Genomic DNA, 16,302 nt, shown 5'->3' on the forward strand with positions numbered 1-16,302 from the left:
CCTTACTGCGTTTTCCCCTTCCCTTTCCTTCACCCACCCAGGTAGGTGGGTAGTCCAGCTCTGGTTTATGGGAAGGCTGGAGGTAAATTTGCAAGCAGTTTGCAAAAATCAGAATGCCTTGCCCAGGCACCACACTAGATTCTAGACAAAATGAAGGAATGCTTAAAATAACCCATAATACTATTCAAACCCACTATTTAGGACATAGCCTAGGTTTTGAACAGTGGTGGAGATGGGAAAAAACAGTAGCCACTTAGATGGTGGGTTTGAAGAAAAAAAAAAAAAGAATACCTTTCTCCCTAAGTTCCAGCCCCTTCGCATAGCTTTCCAAATGATGGGGGGCAAGAGAACGCAAGGAATGGGAAGGCACCCCTTGGGTTCTTCCTGGAAATTAGGGCCCATTTAGGGGAAAGGCAGAAATCAGGACATGACCGATTCCCACCCCCATTTCCCAGCACTTCTCACAGATCCCCGCCCAGACCCAACTTGGTTGCCAAGCACACCCAGCTGAGAGCCTTCCCTGCCTCACAGACACAGCCCAGGGAGAGCCACCAGAAACAGAAATGAAGGCCACATTTATTCCACTTCTTGAAGGTGCAGGCCTTGGACCTGCCCAGACTCACAGGCCTGGCTGCATGTCCTAGGACCAGCCGGAGCCTCAGAGAGTGAGGGAGAGGCAAAGGGGCCCCAAGACACTGGCACTGGCCTTGGCCACCCATTTTCTCAACTTTAGGCTCAGTCAGACCAAGCATAGAAAGAACAGGAGGCTCTACATTGCCTGGGGCTGAGAGTGGTGGCCCTTAGAAATCACCGGGGAGCAGAGAGAGCTGTGTTCAACATGAAATGCTTGAAGAGGAAGGAAGACTGTGATGAGGTCGTTTGACCTAGTGTGCTGGGGAAACCCCAGGAGGCCTCCTCTCCTGTTGGCTATGGAGTGAAGTCCTATAAACCAGAGGGAGTGGGAGGGCATATGGAAGCCTCCAGCCAGGGGCACGGAGGAGCAGTACCTGAGCCTGGAGAAGATGGAAAGGTCAGCCCAGGCAGTGGCTGCCACACTCTTTCCTGTGGGTCCCAACAGAGGTGGCCTGGTGCCCAGGCTCAGCTGTGCTGCTTCCCAAGGAGAAAGGCAGTGGAAGGTAATGCTGGCGACATCCCGGCCAGCAGCCAGGAGGGAGGTAGGCTGATGTGATGGGATGGGATCTTGCCCTGGGTTGGTCTCACGGTGCAGGAGAGCAGTGTTGGAATCATTCTAATGCTTCAGGATGCCTCATGCGCCCCATGGAGCTCAGACATCAGGAGCTGCTGGGACTCTATTTAGCCTACAAGAAAAGGTACAGGCTAGCAGTGCCCACCTGTTGGAGAGGCCTGCAGACCACACTCCAGGGCCCAGCACAATTAGCTTTCAAGAACACTGAGCCATTCAAGTCCTCAGCTCTCCTCTTGTAGCAGCCTCACTCCCTGACAAGAACCCACTGGCTCTCACCTCTCACTATATGTTGGAATCACTTGGAAAGCTTATACAAATCCTAACCACAAGCTGCACCCAGAGTCTCTGGGGCAAGACCCAGGCGTCTGTACTTTTAAAAGATCCCCTGGTGATTCCAATGTGCAGCCAAGGTTTAGGAGGAGGAGAAAGGAGTTTAAACTGGTTCATTTGGCTCTTTGGCTATAGCTCTGAATAAGGAAGTGAAAATTCACTAAAATAAAGTTTTGAGCTATCTGCAAATAGATCACATATCACAGCAAGAGCAATTTATGTTGTCACTAAAATTAGAACTTCCTGACCAAGAGGGCTGTTTTGGAAAATCCTTCCAAGAAGCTGTCAAATGTCCTCTTTGTGGGTGTTTAAGAGGACAAGTTCTCTTGCTGGAACAGGACAGGGAGGAGATTCCTCCCTTACCCAAGGACCCTCTGAAACTCTGGGGACAAACCACAAGCTCTGCTTCTGGTTTCCCTACCTCCTGGCCCCAATTCTAGTGTCAGACTGGAGTGGCCTCTGGGGAAGAAGTAACATTTAGTGAGCCCTTCCCTCCATAGCCCCTACCCCCAAGCACCTCGCATATCTCGTTTTATTTAAACCCTATGTCAATACCATGAGGTAGAAATTATTACTCCTGTCTCACAGGGGAGGGAACTGAAGCACAAAGCTGAACACACCTCCCGGGATCACGCAGTTGGTAAGAAGCAGGGTCAGGATTGAAATCCTGTAGGAATCTCTGCTGACCCTACCCTGTCGTTGGTTCCCAGACAGGAAAATGACAGACACGAGGATGATAGGCAGGAGTGGGAGATGCGTGCACGTGTGTACATGTATATAAACAGGGCTGCTGGCCTTCAGGGCAAGCTAGGACCATCCTTTATCCTGGGGTTATCTCTCTTTGGTGATAAAATGTGTTTTATAAAGTGGGGTTACTCGATGACAGGGCTTTTTTTTTTTTTTTTTTTCCACTTCAAACGTGCTTACTTGGTTATGTGAGCAGCTGGTAACTCTGTTGGTCTTGAGTTTTCTTTTAGAACTTTTACTGGTACGTAGCCAGGCGCGGTGGCTCATGTCTGTAATCCCTCCCAGGTACTGCCCGTCCGACGCGCTGGGGTCGAGGCAGGGCGGGATCCCTGACGGCCAGGAGTTCGGAGACCCAGCCTGGCCAACACGTATGTGAACCCCATCGCTACTAAAAGTATCTCAAAAATAGCTGGGGGTGGGGGGGGGGTGGTGGGCGCCTAGATCCCAGCTACTTGGGAGGCTGAGGCAGGGAGAATGCGCTTGAACCCAGGAGATGGAGTTGCAGTGAGCGGACCACCAGTACCACTGCATCCAAGCCTGCGGTGACAAAGTGAGGACTCGCGTCTCAAAAAAAAAAAAAAAAAAAAGAAAAAGAACTTTTACTGGTACACAAAATCTCAATCTCGAGTCGGAGCCCTGCTGCGTTCCCACACCAACCTCTCACGACCCCTCAGTGCCCCGAGGAGGGGAGTTGAATCAGGAGATGATCCTGCAGCCCCGGGCTGGCCCATGAGCATTGGCAAGAGGGACAGGAGCCCCACAAGGCCAGAGAAACACTGGCCTTGGACATCGTACCCAAGCTGTGTGTGCTGTGGCTTCCTGGGGTAGCACATGGGGATGAAAACAGCAGCTATCCTGAGGATGGCTGTGATTGAAGGAGGCAGTCTGGGGCAGCTTGGGCACAGAGTACATATGGAGTGCAGAGCTGGACACAGGCGCAAACCCCATGCCTCCAGGCCCCCATCTCCCTGACAGCATGGGGGCTCACATTTTAAAGGCTATAAGTGAATCCTACACCTCCTGAGGATGTCAACTTATTTGTGGAAAACGCCTAATCTTCAACAGGGCTGCTTGGAAAATGGACACGTGTCATCAAACCTGCATGGGCAGGCTTTGGGGACTCTTCGCCGCCCCAGGCAAGGGTAGCTTGAAGACCCAGCCCTGACCCACACAAGGTGAAAGCTCCTTACCGCTCAATGATGCGGTTGTTATCCAGGAGGTCAGATGCCAGCAGCTTCATCCCCTCGCAGAGCTCTTGCATGCTGCCCAAGGCAGAGGCAGGAGAAGTGGCTGAGGCTGGAAGTTGCCCTGCCCAGACCCCTTTCCTGGGAGGCCCACCCTCCTCTGCAGCTCCCCCAAAGAAACCTCTTTGTTCTTTTTTGTTTGCTTATTTGAGACGGAGTCTTGCTCCCTTGCTCAGGCTGGAGTGCAGTGGCACTATCTTGGCTCACTGCAACCTCTGCCTCCCGGATTCAAGCAATTCTTGTGCCTCAGCCTCCCGAGTAGCTGAGATTACAGCTGCATGCCACCACACCCGGCTAAATTTTGTATTTTTACTAGAGATGGGGTTTCACCATGTTTGCCAGGTTGGTCTTAAACTTCTGGCCTCAAGTTGATCCGCCCACCTTGGCCTCCCAAAGTGCTGGGATTACAGGCATGAGCTACTGCATCCAGCCAGTCTCTTTAATCTTGCCTCTTAGGACTGGCATGAGGCCAAACCCCTCAACCTCTAACCTCAGCACGCTCCCTACAACCCCCTTCCACACAGATACACACCCCCTTTCTCCCCAGCACTTACTGGAGAAGCAGGTCCTTTGGTGTAGGGCTGGGGTAAGGAGCTATGGAAGGTGGGGAGGCCTGAGACCCCTTTGCTCGGTCCTGAAGAAGCTGGTGAGATAGCTCTTCCAGGATCTGCAGGGAAGCCATACTTTAGTCAGCACTTAGTAGCCAGCTTATGTGTGGCTGGGTAAGGGGAGTACTTGAGGAGGTGAAGACATGGGTAACAAGAGCACCAGCCTGCATCCCCAGAGCACCTAGAATTCCTCTGCCATGCCCACCTTGCTGAGACTCTCCTGGATCCCCTGGGCTTCTGTGTTACAGGCGGCCACAGAACAGCCGACCAGGCGCAGGTGGTTCCTGGTCTCGTGCACCACCCTCAAGAGAACAGACAGAGACTTAGAATTAGAGCAGGACTCAGCCCACTCACCAGGGCTCGCCTAGCTGCCATCGGGTCCGCACATGGACACAGGTGGGTCCCGGGTATTTGCCTCCCTCGCTGCTTCTGCCCTGCCAGCTGTGCCCTCTACGCTTGCCTGCCCCACTGCAATAATGCAGATGCACACAGCTGGCTGAGGCTGGGAGGGCCCCTTCAGAGCCGCAGTGGGGAACACCAACAACATGCGTGTGGCTGTGGCTGGGTGACACATGCCAGCTATGGTGAGTGTGGCACCAGTCAGGCTGCAGAGAGGCAGAGGATAGCCCCCACTAGGGCTCTCGGTGTGGGGAACTGCCCACTCTCATTTCCAGAGTGAATTCTCTTCTGTCTCTAAGTGGAGAGAAGGAGTAGGAACATTTTCCCCAAGGCCCAGAGCCGTGAAATCAGGGGTTGGTGCTCAGCCCTGGCCACACATTAGAATCACCTGGAGAAGCTGTACTACACTGATATCCAAGCCCTGCTCCAGAGCAATTACACCAGAATGTGTGGTGGGTTGGAGTAGGAGAAGCAGGCATTAGTATTCTGATATGAGGACAGGTGAGTGCCCAGGTCTCAGCCCCATAACAAGGTGAGGTCCTACAGGCCTCAGAACGTGGCAGCATGTGGGAAATTGTCCTCTCTTCTCTGGAGGGGCCAACTTTCACACAGGCGGGGGAACGGAGAGTGGGCCTGATCTGAGAAGGCGGAACCCATAACTCCTGAAGGGGACGGTGTGACAGAGGATTCTCCTTAAGGGCCACTGCCACTGTCCTTATCCCAGGGGGATCTAGTGTTCTCCTAAAGGAGATTTCTCAATACAACCAGGTGGAACGGTAGAAAGAATCCAGATTTGATTTGATTTTACCCTCAAAAGCCCAGATGGTAGAGGCAGACAGAGCCACATATGAGTCTTGGGTCTGCCACTTACCAGCCATGTGATGTGCAGAGGAGACCTGTTCTCAGAGCCTCCGTTTCCTCGTCTAGGAAATAGGGTGATGATATCTGCCGTATCGGACAGGTGTTGTGGGATTCAATAAGCTAAGCTATAGAAATCTCCCAGCCAACTGCCTGGTCCACCCGGGAACACAAAACCACTCATCTGCTCACACCCCTTCACTTGCTCCTCCCTCTCCCTCAGGGCTCCACAAAGCCCTGGGTCCTCTGAAGTCTAGAAGGGCCAGGCCAGGCCCCGGGCTCCGTGAGCTCAGGAAGAGCTGTTACCTCATCCTCTTGCCGTGCGCGACTAGGGATGCTTGATACTTCTGCACGCACTCCTCCTGGAACACCTGCAGGAGCCTTTTGGCTAAATGGCTGAAATTCATCCTAGAATGACGGAACAAAGGCACAGATGGGCCGCCCGAACCACTGTGCACAAGCCCACCATCCCTCAGACTCCGTCACCACCTTGTCGTACGTGCCCAAGCCTGCGACCACAGCAGGGCTATGTCTCTGGGAAAGGAGGAAGGATGGTCACACACTTGGATTGTGAAGGCTGCGGTGGCCAGCAAAACCCACATCAACAGGGAGACATGGGAGACGCACAGCGGGTCCTCGGGGAACACACACGTGCTCAAGCTTAGTCCTCAGGAAAGGGAAGGGAAAGTGAGGCAGTCGTGGAAAGGTGTGCGTATCCGTGTGCGGGGGTCGAGGTGCTTGTAGAACTAGGGGAGTGAGTTCCCAGATAACCATTAAATCAGGGAGGGCCTCCTGGACATGAGTGTGTCCAGGAAACATGGGAGACAGAGGAGCAGGGGGAGGCAGGGAAGGTTCAGGCAGAGGGCAGAAGCAGGAAGTGGTAAGTGGTCCCTCAGTGAGGACGACTAGAGAGAAAAAAATAAAAATAAAAAGCCTGCAAACAGTCTTGTCCGTCCCAGAAGTAAATCCAGTTACATCAAGGTTGCATCTGAGAAGCCTCTCTCCAATTAAGCTATGCACACTCCCTCCACTCGCCCCAGATAACCTGTTATCCCCAACTGCTCAGCTGCAGCCCGGGGCAGGGCCCTTCATGGCCTCTCCTCTGGTGTTAGGATCGCTCTGCCCCGAGGACACCCACCCTCCTGCCCACCCGCCTGCAGGCGGACAGGCCACTCACTTATCCAGCTTGTGAATCTGTTCCTCATTGTAGCCAAGCCCTGAAGAAAACAGACAGGACAGATGTCACCTATTCAATCAGTCAACCAAACAGAGAGCAGCAAGGGTCGGGAGACAGTTACAAAGACGAAGATGGCCCAGCCCGTGCTGCTTCACGGGAACTCACGGCCCAGCAGAATAGGAAGGCAAAGGAGTGAAGCCAGCACCCAAGTAGCTGATTAGGACAAAGCCGGGGCCTCAAGAAGCCGTGGGGAAGTTGTGTGAGGCCCCTGGGGAAGGCAGCCCGCAGTGCAGGGCCAGGGTGGGGACGTGGGGGATGCTTCGGGTGGGAGGTGGGGGATGAATGGGCTTGGAAGGAGGCTCAGTCAGCCATAGCCCCTTATCCAGCACCCTCCCAGAGTGACTGATGTCTGCAGCTGGATGGTCCCATCCCTGAATGTTCACGGGCTCTGCCTGCAATGAGCTAGAGAAACCAGGCCGCCACCTTCTACCTCCCCGCTCTGCCCAGCCACTTTTGCCACAAAGGCTGAAGCTTTCATGGCCTTGGCTGCCTCCTGAAGGGCCCTAAGGCTCATATACTAGGGATATGCTGCCCCCTCCTGCTCTCCGCAGGAATGGGCCTCCAGGGTGGCAGCAGCCACAAGATGAAATGATGATGGAGGTTCTCTTGGTGGGCCTCCCCATCCCACTCCTCCAATAGCAGAGTCCCCCTCCTGGGCCCTGCACTCGGCCAGCTGAGAGTATGTGTGCAGTCTGAGAGACTGGACACAGCCCTTTCTCCTATTGGCAGGCGGCTCTAGGCGAGTGATTTCACTTCGCTGAGCCTGTCTCCTCATCCATCACAGGTTCCACACGGGAGTCCCGTGAGGCTCAAGCGAGAGTGCCCTGAAGACCACTGGGCGTTTTAAAAAATGGTATCTTTCAACACGCTGGGTTTTAACAGTTAGATGTTCATTTTTAATTTTAATAAAGGACTCTTAAAGACCAATAGAAGTAAAACTGCTTTGAGGCTGTAACATGGGATGGTTAAAAGCAGTTGGGCCTAGATTACTTGGGCTGCTTAACCTTTCTGTGCCTTGGTTTTCTCATCTATAAAATGGGGAAGGTAACGATGCCTAGAGGTTTTGTTATTGTTGTTGATGTTTGAGACAGGGTTTCCCTCTCGCCCTGGCTGGAGTGCTGCAGTGGTGTGATCTCAGCTCATTGCAGCCTCCAACTCCCAGCTCCCAGGCTCAGGTGATCCTCCCACCTCAGCCTCCCAAGTAGTTAGGACTACAGGCACGTGCCCATGTCCAGCTAGTTCTGTTTACTTTTTGTAGAGATGGGGTCTTACTATGTTGCCCAGGCTGGTCTTGAACTCCTGGGCCCAAGTGTTCCTCCTGCTTCAGCTTTCCAAAGTGCTGAGATTACAGGCATGAGCCACCGCACCCAGCTCCACACACACACATATATAAAATTTAGTTTCCCAACAGAGATGTGTTATAAATGTAATATATATATATATGTGAATAATATATATATATGTGAAATATAAAACAATAAAGCGATGGAAAAGCATCCTGTAGTCCCAGCCAGTCAGGAGGCTGAAGTGGGAGGATGGCTTGAGCCCAGGAGGTTGAGGCGACAGTGGGCAGTGATCATGCTATTGTACTCCTGCCTGGGTGACAGAGAACGGCCCTGTCTCAAATATATATATTAGCATGTAATCAATAAAACACAATTGCTAAGGACATAAGTTATGTATTTATGTGATGGCACAAAAAGAATATAAGGTATTTCTTTAGTGATTTTGTTTATATTGATTGCATGCTAAAATGACACTGGATATATTGGGTTGAATAACACATTAAAATTAATTTCACTTGTTTCTACTTTTTAAAAATTGGCTACTAGAAAACTTAGAATTACATATGTGTCTGGCATTATATTTCTACTGGACAGTGGTTTTTAGATAATCCCCAGGATAGAAGATAATTTGGCAATCAAGCCCAAGACCTTCAGTCTACAGATGAGGAAATGCTTGGGGCCTGGGAGGGGAGGGGGAGGTTTGGTTCCTGGTGTGTTAGTTCCCCAACCAGAAGTGTCAACTGGAGCCTCCGCAGGCTCCCTCCAACCCCCTCACCAGCCCTCCCTGGATCCCCCCTTGCACTACCCCACAACGGCAGTCACTTTGGACACGCAGCTTCCCACCCCCGAGCCTGTGAATGGGCCGCGCCTGCCACAACGTCCTTGTGAGGATTAATGGATCATGCAGCCAAAATGCCTGACCCAGTGACTCAAAATGGGACTTCTCCTGATCCCCCCTTTTCTGGAAAACCTGACTACCTCAGTGCCCCAAGGACACAATGGATAGTGACATTTTATACTTTAAAATGCTCTGCCAAGGTGAGGGATCTCTTTCCAGGACTACCTCTCCTAGAGCACCCAGGCTCTAGGAGCCTGGTGGATCCCCCACTGGATCTCCCAACCATGTGATCCAAGTCTCTCATGTGGCAACAGGCAGGCATGTAAAGGTTTCACGTCCGCCACTGGCCTGCAGGCAGCTTGCAGACAGGGGCCCTGCCCTAGAGCAGCTGCACAGAACCATCCACTTAGTGGGCCTCCAAGACCACCAGCTGGAGGTTAGTGGCCACTTAGCTGGAGGTTAGTGGCCACTGGTAGCAATGACTCACCAGAGAAAAGGAAGAAAGAAGGGAGACAGAGGAGAGAGAAGGGGCATCTGCCCTCCCCGGGCTCACCTGGCCTCATCCTAGACTTCTTGAACTGTTTGTAGATGAAGTTCATCTTGTCCAAACAGCACTGAATCTGCTGGATGCTGTGGGCAGATGACAGGGACCAGGTGTTGGAAGAATCTAACGGCACAGAGCAAAGAGGAAGGAGGCGAAGGGTGGCAGTGGAATAGGGGAGGAGCCTCACTGCCACAGTTTTGGGGGATCAATTTGGGAGTAGAGGTGACTGTCTCTAGGCTTATTTGAGACCCCATACAGTCAGCCAGCCATCTCTCATTCTCATGGCTTATTCCTCCTCTCTCTCACACACATGCACTCACAGCATGAGTTAAGTAGGAGACAAGAGAGACAGGAAGCCAAGCAGGACAGGCAACAGGAACGTGGCCTTTCCTACATGAGAAGTTGTGAGACTAGGCCCTGGGAAGAAGCCTAGGCCCCTGAAACCTAAGAGCGTGTCTGGCAGTGACAGCTGGGGACGGAGGGGAGCTAAAATCTCTCTCTGGTCAACTGAAAAAGGCAGAAAAGTATAGCTTCTTGGTTTACCCAATGCGTGGCACACAGCAGAAACTTAACATAAATAATGAATCAATAATCCTTGTTGAAAACAAGAAAGAATCAACAGGCCTTGGTCCTGCCTGGAGGTGGAGGAACTGGGGAGATGATCTCCTGAGGACCTTCTTGGTCTGGGGTTGAAGGTCATTATTATTTCTTCCTTCCCCTTTTCAGGCTGGATACAAACACTTTGAGAAGTTGGGAGGGTGTGGGGAAAGTTCTTCCTCACCCTCAGGCCTATGTAGCTCCACTCCCTCCCCGCAGCACCTCCAAGTGACCCCATCTCTGCTATTTCTGGAGCCAGACTCTGAACAGAGCACGGGCTTGTTCCAGGGCTCTGCCAGCCAAAGGAGCCTGCCCCGCCAGGAACATGCGGGTGGAAGACGAAGTAGCTGGGACAGACCTCAGATCCACAGCCTTCATCCAAAAGGACAGGGCCTCGATCCTCAGCCTTCATCCAAAAGGACAGGGCCTTGATCCTCAGCCTTCATCCAAAAGACAGAGCCTGGGATCCACAGCCTTCATCCAAAAGGACGGGGCCTCAGAACTGCAGCCTTCATCCAAAATGACAGGCCTCAGATCCACAGCCTTCATGCAAAAGGATGGAGCCTCGATCCTCAGCCTTCATCTAAAAGACAGGGCCTCGATCCTCAGCCTTCATCTAAAAGGACAGGCCTCAGATCTGCAGCCTTCATCCAAAAGGCTCGGGACCAAATGGGCTCTGAATTCAGAATCGTCTTCTGATATTGGAAAGGCAATTTGGTGCCCACACAGTGTATTGTAGAATGGCCTGAGCAGGGCATCAACTCCTAATTAGACACATTCACATCTCCAAAGAACCACAAGAATATTCACCCCAAGTGGGATAAAGTCTGTAAAGAGCCTCATTCAGTTTAGGTCAGGTTTTACGGCCAAAACAGTTAAGAAAACCTCCTGTGGTGTTCAGAGCTGTTTGAATTTATAATTGAGGGCATGGGATGATGGATGGGGATAGGCCCAGATTACAGCAGGCACCAAAGAGAATGGGGAGGAGGTCCGCACTGGGCACCACCCACCCCCTGGTCAGAGGCGGCAAGGTAGGCAGCGGCTCCACACAGTCAGCTGGGGCTGGGGGAAGGGGGCATTTCTATGTCTGTTAGAAGGGAGAGTCGTGCTTTAAAGCTTGTAAACCCCTGCCTAGCATAAGCCAAGAACATAGGCTTTGGAGGTGGACAGACCTGACCTGAAGCCACCTCTGTCATTTGTCATTTACTGGCTGTGACTCGGGATAAGTTAACCTCACTGACCGAGCTTCTACAAAAAGGGCATTATCGTAGCATCATTATTGTTTTCAGGATTCAACGAGATGCTGTACGTGAGAGGATCTGTCCAAGGGCCTGACACGAGAAAGGGAACTAAAGTCTTCTTTTATTCAGAATTATTGCATCTGCTAAGATTCCCAAGGCGTTCCTCAAACTCCCAGATGGGAGCAGGACCCCAGATCATTTTCTCCTCCCGGCTGGTGTCTGGGGCAGTGCAGGGCAGGGGGTTCTTGTTCATTGCTGGATCTCCTCCACTCCCCCAGGCCCTAGCACTCTTGCCAAGAGAAAGGGGAATGCAAGCTGACATCTGTAAAGGCTAAAGGCTACTGGACCTTTGGCGCTGCCCACTCCCCCACTCCCACCCCACAAAGAAGGAAAATCCCACAGACCTTCTGTCCTCATGTACCTGATCCCGGCTCTTCACCAGCTCCTGGCTTAGGCTGCTCAGGCTCTCCTGGGTCTCCGTGATATTTTGGGAGCATCTGGAGAGGACCTCAGCTAGCTGTGGGGCAAGAAGGCAGACCCCCGTGGGGTCTTCAACCTGGGCACTGGTGGGCAGGCTGGCTGGACCATGGGCCCCCACCTCTGATCCTGCTAAGCCCTTGCCCTCACTCACAGTCCGCAGCCTGGACCTCAATTCTGCAGCCACCTTCAGTTCCTGGATCTCAGGTGTTCCAGCCACGCTGCTGGACCTTGAGGGAGGCAAGGAGAAAGGCGACATTTGGGGGCTTGGGAACAGCCAAGGTGGGAGGCAGAGAGCTCTGTGGGCACATGCTGGGCATAGCATCTGTGGGAAAGCCTTGGTGGCTCTCCGGGTCTCTGGAGAGTTTTGTGTTTGGTACAGAGGCACCATCCTGAAGAGGGTCCTACTCACCCAAGTTGTGACATTGTTGAGTATTGCAAAGAATAAAGGTTGAGACAGACTGTAACACCTTGAGTCTATGAAAATCCATGGGCCCGTGATGCAAGGCTGCTATTAATGATCTCCTTACCAGGAAACTTTGTAACTAAAGGGAAAGAATTAAGTTCCTGTCCAGTAGAAACTGTATTTCTTGATAACCAACAGCTTTCTGATGAGGGAAAAGCTATATTTTGTAGACTACTAGGCAATGATGTATCAGAAGTTTGAACATTATCATCTTGCTGCCCAGTGAAATTGTTACCTGAGGCATAGCGTTACAAGCGATGATGGATGATAAAGGGGTGAGCATTTGCACGGTGACAAGGTCACACCACTCTGCTTCTTTCTTCTACAGGGAAAATGTAACATTACAGTAGAGGAATCAGGCTGTCACCAGCCAATGGTATATCGACATATAATGCCCGGCATCATCAATAATATATTCTAGCAAAAAATGTTCAACTGGAATCCATCTAGCCTTATGCACTCCCAGTTTAGGCCTGGCACAGTGGTTCATGCCTGTAATCCCAGCACTTTGGGAGACAGAAGTGGGAGGATTGCTTGAGGCCAGGAGTTTGAGATCAGCCTGGGCAACATAGTGAGACCCTGTCTCTACAAAATAAAATAAAAAAAAAAATAAAACAAAATAAAAAACAAAATAAAAGCCAGGCATGGTGGCTCACACCAGTAATCCCAGCACTTTGGGAGGCCAAGGTGGGAGGATCGCTTAAGGCCAGGAGTTCAAGACCAGCCTGGCCAACATAGTGAGACCCTACCTTGAAAAAAAAAGAAATGAAAATAAATAAAATACTAAAAATTTTTTTAAAACTTCCCAGTTTACAGGAAATGCCGAGAAAGAAGGACAAGACAAACAACTTCAAGGGGAAACTCTAATGAGTCCAGAAGGTGGGACCGTGCATGTGATCTCAAAAACAGGTTATAAAACGGCAAATACACCATCATTTCATGTTGGTTAATATTTACGCGTAGTAGAATAATATCTAGAAGGACATGTCCTTCTAAGGTGTGATAACCTATCTCTAGATAGTGGGATACGGGATTTTAATTTTCTTATTTTTGCTTATTTCTGTTTTCTAACTTTCTACCATTAGTGTATACATTTTAGTAATAATCATGATTTTAAAAAAGTATCCTGTGTACTTTGGCTTGGGAATGGAGAAGTAGCGGAGGAAAGGGGAGCTGAGCAAAGAGAGAATCAGGAATGAACTGCAGGCTCCTTGAAGATAGGGGTGCCGTTGCTTTGCTCCTCGTACAACTCCAGTGCCTAGCAATGTGTTCAGCACACAGTAGTCTGTCAGTGCATGGATGTTGAAGGCATTACTGAGTGCACAAATGGATGAAGATTCGGGATATTTGATGGCAGAAGAGGGTGAGGCTGGACCCAATCCATCTCCACAGGGAGTCAGGAGACATGGGTTCGAGTCCTAGTCCTGGCAGTCACATTTGCTATCTGCATGACCTTGGGTTAGTCCTTTAGCTCTACAGGCCTCAGGCCCTTTGTCTATAAAACGAGGAGACAAATTTCCTTCCTGCGACCTAATAAGGTGTTCATAGGGATCCAAAGGGACCTCAGAGATGAAGTCTTGCCTGGAAAGTCTTGCCTGCTGGTGGGGCTGGGGGAAGCCCTAGGATTCCCAAAGCCCATCCTGGCTGCCTGAGCAGTGCCTCCGGATGACAGCAGCTGCTCAGGAGGGCCAGAAAGCTTTAGGACAAAGGCAAGGTTGCTCTGCCAGAGGAGCTGTCCTGGGGAACCTGAGGCAGGAGGAGCACACTCAGGGAGGGGCAAGTCACCAGGCTGGGCAAAGGTGGGCCACTTGGCATGAGGTGCTGGGTTCCTCCAGTGTCACATTCAGCTCATGAAAATACCTGGTTCCACTGTGGGTGGAGCTGGTGTTTTCAGACCTTAGGAGAATCTACAGGTCTGGGGATGTTCAGGCAAGAACGGGCTTGCAACATGTGGGAGCTGGGAGGCCGCAGAGATCATCCAACCCTCCCATTTTGAAAATGAGGACACAGAGGCCCAGGTAGGGTAAGGTGACAATGGGCTGGAGTTACACCCAGACTAAGAGAAGAGGCTGCACCTGGCCCTCTGGCTCCCTGCTCACAAATGTTTTTGCTCCCCATCTTCCTCCTTGATGGGAGGCTGAAATAGGCTTCAAAGCAGGCACTTGCCTGACCCGAGCTCTCTAGACATACCACGGAGGCCGCCTTGGAGGAGGCTGCAGAGCCATAACAGGGGAACAGCAGCCACTGGATGCCAGGATGCCAGGACGCCAGACCTAGGCCAGTGTGCCACTCGCCCCCAGCCCCTGTCCATCCAGGGCAAGTGGGCAGACAGACACCCAAAAAGCTTTCCCAAACACATCTTCCCAGGTCAAGAATCTACAATGGCTCCCTACTGGTTGTTTTACTGGGGTCCAACCTCCCTCTAGCTGGACCCCTCCAGGGCCTCTATGCATTCTTTCCTCCCCTCCTCACCCCACCTCTGTCCGCCTCTGGCTTAGCTCTGAGCTACCTGCCATCATGACTGTGGCTTCAGTAAACCTCCCCAGCACCCCCTCGCTCCCCTTGAACAGGGCCCTTTTCTTCTCTGTCTCTGCACAGACCTTCCTGCCTGAGGTATTCTCCTTCCTTCTGGCCTTAAAAGCCTCATCTTTCAGGAAGGCCTCCATGGTTGCCTCTACCCATCTCAAGTCTCCTCTTACCCAACAATCCCATCAGCCCTCACATGTCCAGGAAGGGCTAGCTGCTCCGCAGGAAGCATGGGCCTCTCTGAATGACAGGAGGCCACACCTACCCGCAGCCCCCTCTGTGTCCTGGACAGAGCTCTGCTCAAAGGAGATTCACTCGCAGTTCTGCTGACTGAACCCCACTCTCTGTCACCGTTTGAGAGGGGCTCAGTCTGGATGGAGACTCCATCCCTGTTATCTGGAGATGCTCCTCTTCCTCCTCCCTGCTCCTCCACCTCCCAGCTGCCCCATCATCTGTGTTGCTGCTGCCAAGCAGGAGGCATGTGGGGCTGCATGAGTCAGCCCACAGCTGGGAAACTCCCTGGAGCTCCCTGGAGACAAGGGCTGGGGGGTGGTGAGAGGAGGAGGGCCTTCAGGCATGTGCGCAGTCTCTGGTCCTCTGTCCCCAAAGACTCCCGCCACCAGTGGCATCCCTAGGCTGCAGAGCTCCCGCCCTCATCCGTACCATGGCCTCGTGCCTTCCAGGATTTGGGGTGCTGTGCTCACTTCTCAATCATGCTCTGATCAACGAAGTATTCCCATATTCCCCATCTCCAGACCCTTCCACCTGACTTCCTCCTCCCCAGTCTCTCTCTACTTCCAACTCATCCCCACTAATAAGCCTGAGACAAGGGAGTGGAGGGAGTAAGGTTCCAAGGATTGGGGCAGGGAACCCAATGAAGGCAAGGATAAGCTGAAGAGTCAGAGAAAGCAGGAGATGAGGCGTGGAGAACAAGACCACCGGGATCTTGTTCTGTGTGTGGGTGTGAGTCCTCCCCCTAGAGTTCTGCTGGCACTTGGCATAGGGTGAGCATTCTAAATCATTCAGAGAAGGACTTGGCAGGACACAAGCCCCTTCCTGGGATAAGGAGGCCACCTTGGTACCTGGAGAGTCTGTGCCCCCATGGGCCCCTTCCCCTGCAGGTGAGGGACTAGGTTTGGAGGGAGCCATTGCAGTTATTTGGTGAGGTGGGGATAAGGGATAGGGTGCGGGTGCCTCTATTCTAGGAGGGCAGGGAAGGCAGGAGCCCCGGGTTGGGGAGGAGAGGTGCATTGTTGGAGGTATTAAGGGTGAGGAGCAGACAGAGCAGGGCTGAGAGGTCCCAGCGGCCTAGGGCAAACACCCACCTCTCGGTCCCCAGGCTGCTGCTGAGGTAGAGGAGGGATGTCCTCACCACCTCCAGAGTCCGTCTGCATGTGGCCTGGAGCACCTCCCTGTCCAAGGGGAGACTGAGTCAGAGCTGCCTTGATGGGGGGACTCAGGGCACTGTGCATGCAGACAGCATCCCAGGGTGCTGGCCTCCGCCTCCTGCCGACCTCCCCTCCTGCCCGCCTCCCCCTCCTGCCTGCCTCTCCGTCTCTGCCCGCCTCCCTCTCCTCTGCACCCCCTCTCCTGCCCACCTCCCCTTCCTGCCCGCCCCTCCTCCTCTCTGCCTCCCGCTCCTGCTGGTCTTCCCCTCTCTGCCCGCCTCCCTCTCCTGCCCACCCCCCCTCCTGCCC

The 16,302-nt window shown here is 52.5% G+C and overlaps 1 protein-coding gene across 3 annotated transcripts in view; it reads right to left on the reverse strand.

Moving 5' to 3' along the window:
* Window positions 1–554: 554 nt before the first annotated feature.
* Window positions 555–16,302, reverse strand: part of IKBKE (inhibitor of nuclear factor kappa B kinase subunit epsilon) — a 26,456-nt gene continuing 10,708 nt past the window's right edge. For all 3 annotated transcript variants that reach the window (XM_017880911.1, XM_017880913.1, XM_017880912.1), the window contains 10 exons: window positions 15,931–16,017; window positions 11,768–11,843; window positions 11,541–11,653; window positions 9,308–9,384; window positions 6,571–6,610; window positions 5,700–5,801; window positions 4,342–4,438; window positions 4,083–4,195; window positions 3,475–3,546; window positions 555–1,319 (listed from right to left, as the gene is read on the reverse strand). In XM_017880911.1, the coding sequence (XP_017736400.1) occupies window positions 1,286–1,319; window positions 3,475–3,546; window positions 4,083–4,195; window positions 4,342–4,438; window positions 5,700–5,801; window positions 6,571–6,610; window positions 9,308–9,384; window positions 11,541–11,653; window positions 11,768–11,843; window positions 15,931–16,017 (811 nt within the window). In that variant the 3' untranslated portion in view covers window positions 555–1,285. The remainder of the gene's footprint in view (window positions 1,320–3,474; window positions 3,547–4,082; window positions 4,196–4,341; window positions 4,439–5,699; window positions 5,802–6,570; window positions 6,611–9,307; window positions 9,385–11,540; window positions 11,654–11,767; window positions 11,844–15,930; window positions 16,018–16,302) is intronic.

Source organism: Rhinopithecus bieti, unplaced genomic scaffold (assembly GCF_001698545.2).
Source record: "Rhinopithecus bieti isolate Rb0 unplaced genomic scaffold, ASM169854v2 scaffold_12049, whole genome shotgun sequence".
In the NCBI taxonomy this organism is placed as follows: Eukaryota; Metazoa; Chordata; class Mammalia; order Primates; family Cercopithecidae; genus Rhinopithecus; species Rhinopithecus bieti.